General features: G+C 42.1%; 1 protein-coding gene across 1 annotated transcript; it reads right to left on the reverse strand.

Moving 5' to 3' along the window:
- Positions 1-1,521: 1,521 nt before the first annotated feature.
- Positions 1,522-10,172, reverse strand: LOC119295175 (protein transport protein SEC23-like). Its single transcript, XM_037573530.1, has 14 exons — positions 9,985-10,172; positions 9,071-9,683; positions 8,768-8,983; positions 8,424-8,597; positions 7,572-7,733; positions 6,692-6,834; positions 5,863-5,938; positions 5,599-5,774; positions 5,426-5,507; positions 5,138-5,215; positions 2,968-3,129; positions 2,606-2,869; positions 2,275-2,379; positions 1,522-1,966 (listed from the first exon to the last, which is right to left on the reverse strand). Exons 2-14 carry the CDS (start codon positions 9,578-9,580, stop codon positions 1,823-1,825), a joined length of 2,292 nt encoding a protein of 763 aa, XP_037429427.1. The 5' UTR covers positions 9,581-9,683; positions 9,985-10,172; the 3' UTR covers positions 1,522-1,822.
- Between the last annotated feature and the right edge of the window lie 2,152 nt (positions 10,173-12,324).

The following is a 12,324-nucleotide window of genomic DNA, read 5'->3' on the forward strand; positions in this document are numbered from 1 at the left end:
GCCGCCCAATTAAAATTTGATGAACCGTTGCTTTATTGGAAAGTGATTTTACATTCGAGCTGCAGAAGAGACTGAAAACAATGCTCCAGAAAATAATGTACTACCTAGTTTCTATGGTATTAGGATGTGATGTTCAGACTTCTGCCAAACAAAAACCAAAGTGGTGGGTGTATGGCACGGGTACTGGACGACGATTGGTGATCGGTGAGAAATAATGGTTTCCATACTACAGGAGAATACCATTCTAATTTGATTGGCATAGAAATTTGTTTCATGGCTCAGGTGGGAAGGGCAGAGAATTGTAGTCACAGTGCTATTTTCCACCGAGATGCATCGACGATTGAAATTAATTTTCTTCAGAGAAACAAGAACGCCGATGGCAGATGACTGATTAACTATACTTTTTCCTTTCTCATGCTAGTGGGATGAGTCCAGAGGAGGGAGGATAAAGAAGTTGCAAACTGGAAATGATGGCGTTTATGTAATTTAAGCACTTCACATATGTCCCACCCACCATCCTCTATACTGGACGCGAAAGAATATGAAGAACGAGAAAGTTTCAAATCGCTTCCTGCATTTTTTGAATTTTCTACTAAGAAAGATTCATGTCTTCTAGCATATTTTGTATTGCTCTCCACGGAAGTTTGCATTCTGAATTTTTTTAACGATTCATAATCTAGCATTTTGCATTGCTCCCAGGATAGTGTTTGTGAGCAACAGCACAGTATATAAAGTTCGGTAGTGTGCATTCGTTTTTCTCTAAAAATAAATAAATTCCGGGAACTCAGTGCACACCTTAAAATGTGAGTCGATGCAGCAGGCCATGTTACATTTTTTTGGCACCCAAAGTATCTCTATTCATTGCTAATCAGGGTAATATCTTTTAGGAGAAGAGGTATAGTACATGGAGGGGAGGGTAATATCATCTACCCAAAATGCCCGGTTCAGCATATTTTGCCAAGCTGGCCAGTTCATGCGCTGCACCGTTTGCCTCCCTGTGCACATATCTTCAGTTACGTGTTGGCACTAGTGAGTACTTAATATTGAATGCAAGGTCGATATCTTCAGACTCCTCTTCCTCCGACAACAACAAAGAACCATGCTATGCCATGCCACTACATTATCATTAGGTCTTGTCATCGTGGTCGTCTAAATTCATGCCGCATTTGGACCTTTGCACGTGTTTATGTTGAACTTGAACCTTGTCTGTCTGTGAATTTAAATTTGGCAGTTTGAACGAATTCAAATGAAAAAAATGAAAACACAAACAAATGCAAAAATAATTTGAAAAAGAAAACCACGTGCCCAATGCGTGTCCAGAAGAACAGCATTCAGGTATTGACCAATGAAGAAAAAAAGAAAAAACAATTACGCTTGCTTCCATCAACCAATAAACCACCACCATAACATCAATTGTCACACATTTTTGGAACAAACACCTGATATCAATAAATCTAGTAGACTCCCCTCAAAAAAAATAAATCTAGTAGACGCAGCAACCACGCCATCGCTAGCAACACATGAGACTTAAAAAATCCTCTTCACCAGTAAGCTTGAACAACCATACGATGACAATTTTCTTTGCTGTAAGCAATGATCAACCATATGTTGAGCTAACAACACAATTTATGAACGTTCCATCTCGGGTTATCCGACATAAACCTCACAGTCCATGGCAATGTACAGATGCGGAGCTAACAGCGGTATGTCGGCCTACAGTACGTGGCAACCGGTATAACAGTGATACACACACACGAAAGAGATTTCTTTGCTGTACATGAGAGAAGAGGCCATTGGTGCAAAACTACTGCAAGTCCATGCTCTACTGAACTGCCAACCGCTGGAGATGCTCCATGAAGACCTGGAAGCTCGCATCATCTGTGAATATCATATCGCCCCCAGGAGGCGGAGGATGGTCGGAGTCATATGTCACGGATGGGTTCAGCTTTGCCAGCAAGAATCGAGCCTGCAATTTCCATAAAATAAAGCATTAGACAACAAATTATATGGAAGTGCTGATCATTTTTTTAGTTTACTCCAAAATTAATAACTGATCACTGGTGACTTGATTGCAATACTCCGCACAAATTTTGACCTTCCAGTTCAAGATTGTTGCATTTGTTCAAATTTATATCTTATCGGGATCCCCTGCAATTGCTACTGTCACTGCAGATTCAGGAACTGCTCCCGACTACCGAGTATACAGGCACCGGATGCATACTCCTAAGAGTTCTGATGCAGAGTGTACTGACAGATTAAATAGAAAATAATAACCTGAGAACCATATTGATCGCACACAACCAAACGAGGCACAGGAAAGCGCTCCTTGATTATTGAATCAGCTTCCTCCTGTGGGGCTTGCAACAACTGGGCAAACACCTGAACATCATACAGGGTTATACATGATTTTTCGACAACAACATGCGAGAACCCAAAAGAGAAAACCAATAAATGCAAAATATAGAGCATTGATATTTTCTATGAATTCTTTTTATTTCAAATCAAATACAGATAAGTTCTCCATAAACTTACAAGAAAGCCAATATGGAGTCGAAAAAAAATTAATATTTAGTGTTATCATGGTTTTTGGCTGACAAAACATTACCTCGTGGCCTTCTTGATTTTGGTAACCCGCCTTTCGCCACTGTGCGATCGTTATCCCATGGAATATGACAACGGTAAAATAAGAATCCAACAAAAGTATCCTGTCACCAGCAATTGCGCTTACATCCAATAGAACAGGCTCAGGACCTGACTGAAATGAATATGATATAAGTGAAGGCTGGATCATCACAACTGCATTCGCTACATTCTCTCTGTTTAACATCATCCTGAAATATGCAGTTTCATCTGGACTATTGTTGAAAACCTGCATGTAGTAGTTAATTAGGAGCAAAGAGAAATTTAATTCGCTTGATCTGTTGATCAGCATGACTCACTGAATTAGGACAGAAAAAAACGTTTTACCTGAATAAACTGAGAACGTCTCAAATTAAAAATGAACTGTGGAAAAATTGATAGACGTGGGGACAAACTGAAAGATGAAGGTGCTTCCTTCTGATAGTCTCCAAATTTTGAACATAAACTAATCAATGCTCGGTCAAGCCATCTTACTGGATCAAAATCAACCTGAAAAAAACACCAAGAACATGCTATAAAAATGAATATAACAGACCTTACACACAGGAAGAGTCGAGTTAATTATTAATGAAACTATTCAAGGAGTCCTTGAGCAGCGAACTATTTCCTTTATGATCATGGTTTGTTTCCTATGCAATTTATAAAAGGTTTCCTCTTAATGATTACGTTTCAAAGATAGCATATATGGCATGTTATTGAGAAAAGGTAGTTCAAAGGAGAAGCACAACCATTATAATTCCAATGTACCGATCTAGTGTGCCATCTAGTGTAGACCTTTTGATCCTCCTAATGCGATGATTTCAATTTTCTTCACATCCTCAACTAATGAGATAATTTATAAAATTGTTCTCTTTCTCAGACTAATGTATCGCCTCCAACTAATGAATATACGGAATAATTGTTTCACAAAACCAAAGATAAATGTACAAACTAGTGCAAAACTACAAATTGACTGACCAATTTCACAACTGGAGCCCACAGGTCACATTTACAAATCCTGGACTCCACGCAAGACGTCAAATCACTTGACCACCGATCCGACACAAGAATTTCCAGCATGGGACTGGTCCATGATTCTGTGAGTATGATGTGTGGACCCATTCTAAAACCCATAATTTTGTGATTTAAATGATCCCTAATTATGTGGTTCTGCAAAATGGTTTACTGTTGTTTTGTGATTAGCCATGGAGTTTTGCTAAATTTACTCCAATAATATCAAATTCTATGGATTAAACTAACTCGCAGATGCTGTGGTGTTACGAACATTGGTACACATCAAGGCAACTATCATGCAGAAGATGGCAATAGAGAATGGATTGAAGGGGATTAGGCATTGTAAAAGAGAGATAGACTTGGAAGATGAACTTTAAAGGGAGATACTTAATTCCTTTCTCTTGATCCCACGTGTTCAAGCACATAGTATTTTATAGGCATGACTCGACTTGCCTCTAAGTCGTGAGCTCTTATCCCTATGACCCAATACACAACCCAAATCTCTATCAGTTCAATCAAATCCAAAGTTCTCTAGGTAACTTGCCTCTAATATACAGAATACATCTCCAAGGAAATAAACTCAACAAACAAAGCAACTAGCTATTTTAAATTCTAACTCCCAACGAACTCTGTACTTCGGTACTCAAGAGGCCCATTCAACGCCCTAATCATCTTCAAACCATATTTCATGACCATCGTGTGATGGCGGTTCCGAATGTGAAAAAACGCTCAAAACACGTGGCTCAAGTTAACCTTCATACATCATTAATACTCACCCAAAATAAGTGACTCAACTTTGTACTAAAGTTAGTACAAAGTCAAGTCACTTATTTTGAGACGGAGGGAGTACATGCCAAAGTACTGTAGATGTGCTATCGAGAAGCAGAAATGCTAAAAAAAATCATCTAAAAAGGCAGAAATGGGTGCCAGACACGGGCAGAGTTCAATACTGGACATTTATTGCAATATTGCATGATCCCGTGGTTGGGAACTAGTAATTCGTTGGGTCTACAACGATTTTGGATGGGCTCCTAACGAGCTTATTTTCACTATTTTTGTTTGTCTATTTTGCCGCAGGACCTCCCCTACAGTATCGTCACCGCAGTAGAGTTTAACCACCAAATTCGGGATGGATTGGTGTGGTTCCTCTACGGGCAAGAAAAGGTTTCACCTTTTTTCCGTCATGCTTGCTTCAACAAATTGAACAAGGAAAAATGCAAGACGTCTAAGGAATGTACAGGAACTGAATCAGAATAAAATAATCAAACTGGACTTCACACTTTTTCTCCAGGAACTGTAAATTATGCTGCAAAGATCTCAACAGGAAAGGAAGGCTGTTGTGTACATATCACTTAAACAAAAGATATACAAGGCAGGAATTTCGTGCTTCCAAATTTTTTATGATGTTATATTCCATCTCTAAAACATAAAAAGATGGGTCTGTCATGGGCCGTTAAGTATATTGAAACAATTTATGAGAAGTAAACAGACTATCAGAAAGTACCTCAGCTTCCATCTTAAATGAGACCAAGCGTGCCATGACTGCTGCTGCTGCCTCTTGGTCAAAGCCAGTTATTAACTCCTACAGCACATGTACTAGTCCAATAAGCAACAATATTACATTGATTTTTCCTAAAAAGTCTGTGCAAGCACTAAAACACTGGGTAACACACTGGCATTGGCTAAACACAATTGTTCAGCTCAACTATTACTGAAAAATGGGTACAAATGGAAGGAGAAGAACATATAGAAGGAAAGAACACTCATCAAGGGGAACAAAGGTAAAACTTACCTGCACACTGCCAGAACCAGCAACCCATCTTCTTGAAATTGTAGTCGATCGCAATCTCATTTGCCCATCATGATGCTGATAACTGCATGTGGCATCTCCAGGTTAGAAATATATACTTCTCCAACAATATCAATTGTTTATAAAAGAGATGGGAGGGGGAGCAGATTCCATACTAGGTTAAGAATTGGAAGTAGAACAGATTATTTTGTGATTGACCAATTGCGTCCGGGGCATCTTTTTTGGCCATATCAAATAATAGGCATAGTGATGTTTTCCTATCTAGACCACACATCTTCCAAGCGCTAGTGTTCCCCTGACCTACAACTGTATCTGAGGATAGAGGACCTTTCTGCAGAAGCAGCAACATGCCAAAAGAATAAGTACAGCATACAATCATCATTCTAAAACATCAACATGTAACTAAGCACATACTATACCTTCTCCAGGGAAGTACAAGGTCCAATGATGCCTTGAATTTTGACATCCTTGGAGCAGTTGATCTCAAATATGCCGCTGCAAAAATATTTGAAATACAGAAATCAGACAACTCAATAACAAGGCTGTACTACAGGAGGTTACTGGATGACATGAACGTATTTTACACCCTTGAAACAGCCATTTCACCTAAAACAAACCTATGAGGATGATTAGGAAAAGTATAACACAAACACTTGTGCCTCAAGAGGCATAGTCAATTAGTACATCCAAGTTCAAGATCACTTAATCAGTACCGGGTAGCACTAAACTGATCAATGATCATCATAGATGCCTTTGAAAATAAGCTAAAAGCAGCAAGTAACAATATCACACTTCTGAGGTTACAGCAAAAACAGACAACAACAAAGCCTTTCAAGTTGGGCACGTGGATAGCTAACTTCCACGTACCCCTGTCCATGCCTAGTTCTTTGGTGATATTCCAGTCCCTCAGATCTCTCTTTGCGGACTCCTTCCATGTCAAGTTTGGTCTACCACGACCTCTCTTGACATTATCAGCACGCTTTAACCGTCCGATATACACTCGCATTTCTGGAGGCCGGCGTTGTATATGCCCAAACCATCTCAGACGATGTTGGACAAGCTTCTTTTCAATCAGTGCTACCCCAACTCTACCACGTATATCATCATTCCGGACCTGATACCCCGATCTTTTTTTGTTGTTGTTGCAGCAAAAACAGAACTCAAAGCAAATCCGTAATTACATTTGCAGAGAAGACGACTAGCAAAGTAGCAATGCAGCTAAACCAAGCAGGCAGAAAAGTATCTTACTTGAACGATAAGCCAAGGTCACTATCGCTTGACTGAAAAATGCGTCTAAGTGAATCCTTAAAAACAGAATGGCCAAAACTTTCTGCAAGCACAACTATTCCCCCAGTTCTCTCCACTGCAACCTTCATCTCAGCAACACCAACCTGAGGAATAGAATATATTATTAACCATATCAAGGCAACCGTGCATAGACATCAGAAGATAACACATAAGTCAAAGGTGTGCGCTGATGTGCTAACTAACAATAGTTTTTGCATTAACATTCGTTCTTATACTTTTCTTTTTGATAAAACATATTGCATATGCTCATGTTTTTAAGGCGTCGCCTTATGGACGCTTAGGGAGTAAGGCGCGCCCTGGCAGTGCCTTAGCATTTTCTCCGCCTTAGGTGCTTAGGTTGATCGTCTTATGACGCCTAACCGCCTTAAAAACCTTAGCATGCGCACTTCAGATAGTTATCAAAAGAAGACGGCTTGCACATTATCACTGAGTTGTCAACTAATACTCACAATAGGTCACCATTCCTCTCTGTATTTCATTAGCTGATAAAATTAGCCAAAATTCCTACTAAATCAGGTTAAGAGAAGTTTACATTATGATAATATGTACATCCACTCTGAATTCTGAAATAACAGTATCTTACAATCATGGAACTTCCAAGAAAATAAATGCTTGCACAGATAGTTGCGAGATGATAAATGCTTGAACTAATATTTTTCACATTATGGTGAGACAAACATGCTTATGAGGTCTATGAATGATATACAGCAACACTGGTTCAAGTGAACAATATCCCAATTAAACAAGCTAATGCCTGATCCTTGACCAAGAGGTGATATGAATAATCTATACAACAAGGGGCAGGGGACAAACCACAAACCTGGTCAAGTGCACATGCAAATAGATCAAGCACATGCCCTTGATGCACGAGTTGATTTCCAATCTCCTCGTAGAATTTAACGGCTTTGTTATAAAGTGGAGCAGAACCTTTATCAAGATCTTTGTGCGAACGAATTGGATCAGATAACGGCTTAGATATTATCTGACATTTTGCAAAAAAAAAACTATTAGAATACAATAATGTATCATGCTATTTCCAAAGGAAAACCTAACTCGACAAAAGAAGTAATCAATCTCCACACTGGAGTATCATCATGAAAAATGTGCATATTATTATTCGGTGGAACTTACTTTATCAGAAAAGGGATCATGATTTTTAATGAGTTATGAGCTAATTTAAGTAGAAAAGTCAGGTCGGCTTCACTACACAGAATACATACGAAACATCTATGGAATTGCAAAGCACAGAGCAAGTGAGCAAACCCACAAACTTTCCTCACATGAACTCCAAATATGTAATACCTACGTATGCCCATCACATATCAGAAAAGGCTTTCATCTTAGTTTTCCACTAAAAGTATCAACCCATCTGGTACCACACAGTATGGTGTTGTCCATAGTCTATATCCCACTTCTAACAACCAACACAACTAGGCTAGCCAATTTTGGGACTAAACTCACCACTATTAGCAAGAACAGGAGGCGAATTGGGCAGGGGTGTTAGAAATACCCCACAGCATGCTAAGAAATGTTGCATAATTATTGTTGGGAATAGAAAGCCAGGGACATGTTTGTTCTTATCACTGTGGGTGCGTGATCAGAGCACCGGGGAGGGGCGGGGGATCAGTAAAGTGGAAAATAAGATGTGATATTCATTAGAGAAATTACTTACAGAACCAGGTCCCTCTGTAGATGGGCCACCTATAAATGCCATAATTCTACCACCTGATCCAGGCACACAAATCCCCAAGAGGCTGGCTGCAACACTTAACGCAGCTCCAGTACATCTTGATGCTCGCTGATCAGCAGAAACCGGCCACGGGTCTTTTTGCAGTTCTTCTATAAGCTAAAGAAATAGAAAACCAGCATCAACAAAATGCAATTGAATTTTGCCTCCAAAATAAAATTATGCAATTAAAAAATAATAGTATTGCGGTGCACTAGAGACCTAAAGTTTTGTCCAAGTTCCTGGACAAACTTGCCATGTCTTCTTTTAATGAAAGGAGAGTTCTTAACTGAATTCAACATAAACTCGCACTCCGAAGCAGGCAACAGGAACCTAGCAATACTTTCTGCTGAAACACCATCCCTTGCGCCGGTGATCACACCTGTTGTGGGTTTTGTTTTCCCTGTAAGGAAACCCATTTGCTCAAGAATTTGATCCTTCTTAATCTCCTTTGTCCCCTTGAACACATGTGACTTAGGCAACAAACCAAAACCCAATTCATGCACCTACATGAGTCAACATGTACTCATATCAATTTTTTGACCAAAAGACTAATAGAAGTGAAACATTTATGAAGGAAAGATGAATATAACCTGCACATATGTCCCGAAAGTAATGAACCCGACGAGGGATTGGTCCGGCAACAGCTCAACTGCTTGCGCTAGAGCAGACTTCAAATAGCCGATTTCCTCCTCAATCATGCAAGTATCGACAACAAAGAGGAAGACCGGTGGCAACACAGGACCAGTTTCGGCAGTGGCCATGTACTCCACAGTACAACATTCAGGATACAGTTCGGTAGGCAGGTTGCTTAGCGAAACAGCGGAGTATTGCTGGGGGAAGTGGTTGCGCTGGAAGCAGAAAGGGCAGAGCCACATCTTTGAACTGAAGTCGGCGACCGAGAAGGGGTTGAGGATGGAGCGGCAGCTGCGGCAGCGGAGTGGGGCGTAAGGAAGAACAGGAATGGCAGGGTTGGGGTTGAGAGGAGTGTACATGGCCGACACCGGGACGACGCAGCTAGCAGCATCCTGCTTGGTGCCGGGTATCACATTCCAGGTCATCCTCACCCCATCCCGGGCCTCGAGTTCCAGGAACTCAGACATTGATTAATTCTCTGTGATCAGGTTGCTCAAACCTAATTTCTTCAGTAGACCCTCAGCCTTGGCGACAGTATCAGGTCTCCACCAGAAGGAGGAAGCCGTTGATCTGCATATATAGCCAGTAATTAATCAGCCAAATTAATACTACCCCGCAAGAAAATTAGCCAAATTAATAGCGGGCTGAAACCGGGGCGTGAGGGTAAGTTGAACCAACAAAGCGCTGGGAACAACCGAATCGAATTCGCGGGCGAATGGATGGATCGAGGTGTCTCGTCTTGGAAATGGATGGCGAATCGGAACAGCCTAAGCAAGCTACGTTAGGGTTCGCGTGTATACAGTATCAAATTGGGGCTATCAGTACTGCCCACCCCACCCCACCCTATAGAGAGATGCGGAGAGAGTGGTACCTTCGCCTTGGAGGTGGCGCGGCTTCGGCGGGTGGATGCAGGGAGGCCTGCCCTGTACTCCTCTTCTCCGGCGCCGGCGACGGCGACGGCGAGGAGAGGTATTTCCGGGCAGGGGCGCTGGAGTAGGGAGCGGGGAAGCCGCGGGGGTTCTGGCCTCCCGGGGGCAGTTGGCCACGAACAGAGAAACCCAGAACACCTGCGAAGCCAAGATGGTCTTCTCTCACCGTTCTTCGCTCTTGTTCTTTTTTTTTCTCGGGGATTCTTTGCTACACAGACGAAGCAATGTTTTTTTTTTAGATTGCAATGCAAAGTTTGGTACTGATTGAGTGATTGATAAAATACAATCAGCATCCGTGAGAAAAAGTAACAATCGGCACATTGTATTTTCTTTCTCGAAAATAAAATCAGAGCAAAAAAAATGTCAAAAGACATATAACCACGTACCCCTATAGAAACACCCTTACAAAAATGAAAAAAAAATATTACATCCAAATCCTTATAGGGTGCCAAAGTCTTATTCTTCCCGAATCCACCCACGATGCGTCGTGAGCAAAGTTCATTGTCGCCTCAAGGCATTCGTCTTAACGAAGCAAACTTGTTGAAACCTATGAGCTTATAAAAGTAGTGTTCAGAAAAGATGTTGATATAGACCATAAGATGCCCCCAATAGTGATTGGCATGGCAAATTGCCGCCTTGAAAGGACACCCGCTCATTAGGGCATGAGCTATGGGGGCGAAAAAAAGCATCCGCCCCATTAGACACCTAGGCGTGGTAAGATGGAAGCTATTGCCAACACAAGCTCACTCCAATGGTGGCTATAGTGATTCTCTCATTTTCCTCTTTCTCCTTACTTTCTCTTTCTTTTGTACCCAATAACCGGTCTCCTCTGCAAGCTGTACTTGACGCAAGGAAGCATCGGTCCAGCTGCTAAGGTGGCATCAGAGCCGAGTTGGCATATGAGGCACTAAGTTTGGGGCTATGCACTGGCCATGCTCTTAGTCATCACTGCCAAAAAAATGGTGCTTGGATTCGCCTCCCCTTCGCTTGCCACTCGTCCTGGTGCCTCGGCTTAGATACATAAAGTTTTGGTTCTCGCAAGGGCGGCGCTCGAACCGATGGCGGCACTTCTTCTTCGAGTCAGTCTTCCGAGCTCCGGTCCTCCTCAAGTCCGTGACAGATTAGACGGAGCGCCGACGTAGATTCCTACCAGCTCCTCAGAGCAGCGAGATTAAGGTTTCTCGTCGTGTGTATGCAACAACGAGATTTGATGTCAGGTTTTTCAGATCGATTAAAGGATTCAATAGCGACGACTGCGGCTCCCGAATGCCGGTCCTTAAGAGCATGTGCAGGAAGATTTTCCGGTTGTCACCGACAAGGCCAGGCCGACTCCGGTATGTAAGCGGTGATAGCGGGGCATCAGTGGCTCGTTCCGGCGGCAACAATGGCTTGATGTAATTTTTATTATGTTTGGAATGCTTTGTACTTCCAATAAATCTTTATAATACGGAAATGTTAACGCCCACACGTGTGGGCGTTAGCCAACTCGCCCACACGCCTCCATCACCGTCCAGCGCCTTTTGCACGAATCTTGGCATAAAAAGGCTGATTTTATACGACACGTAGGACAAACTCGTGTGTGTGGCATGTGAGGGAGTTCGCCCACACGCCTGTTTTCTCTCCGCGGCCAATGTTAGCCAGTCAGGGCGTGTGATGGAACTGCTGTCGCGCCCGCACGCCACGCACCACTCCTGTTCCCCTCATTCTCCCACTCTCCCACACCCAAATTGTCATTTGCCATGTTTTTTAAGGGTACATGGCAACTGCCCTATTTATGATTGTAAGCATATGGCAACTCTCTTTTTACCCGAACATGTTATTGTTGCCACGTCTGTTTTTGTAGCGTTACATGGCAACTGTCTAGTGTTAGTAGGTGGCAACTCCTAAAGATACCACCGTCACCCACATGCCCATCTCCTGTCCCACACACCAAAAGCCATCAGTTGCCATGTGTTTTGCAGGATACATGGCAACTGCCCTAGCGTGCTTATAAGCAGATGGCAACTCTCTTTTTACCCGCAACATGTTTTTTGCCATGTTTTTTAGTGCTACATGGCAACTGTCCAGTGTTAGTAGGTGGCAACTCTTAAAGTTTTCCAAATCATGATAATTGTAGTTGTTCGACATGACAACAGTTGTAGTTGCCCAAAAATGGTATCCGGCACTTGACCTAAGATGACAACTGTAGTTGAGCAACCATGGCAACTGTAGTTGTCCGACATGGCAACTGTAGTTCAGCAACATGGTAACTGAAGAGGGTCCGGACCATGGCAATCGTGGCG

The sequence above is a fragment of the Triticum dicoccoides genome, chromosome 4B (assembly GCF_002162155.2).
Source record: "Triticum dicoccoides isolate Atlit2015 ecotype Zavitan chromosome 4B, WEW_v2.0, whole genome shotgun sequence".
Lineage (NCBI taxonomy): Eukaryota > Viridiplantae > Streptophyta > Magnoliopsida > Poales > Poaceae > Triticum > Triticum dicoccoides.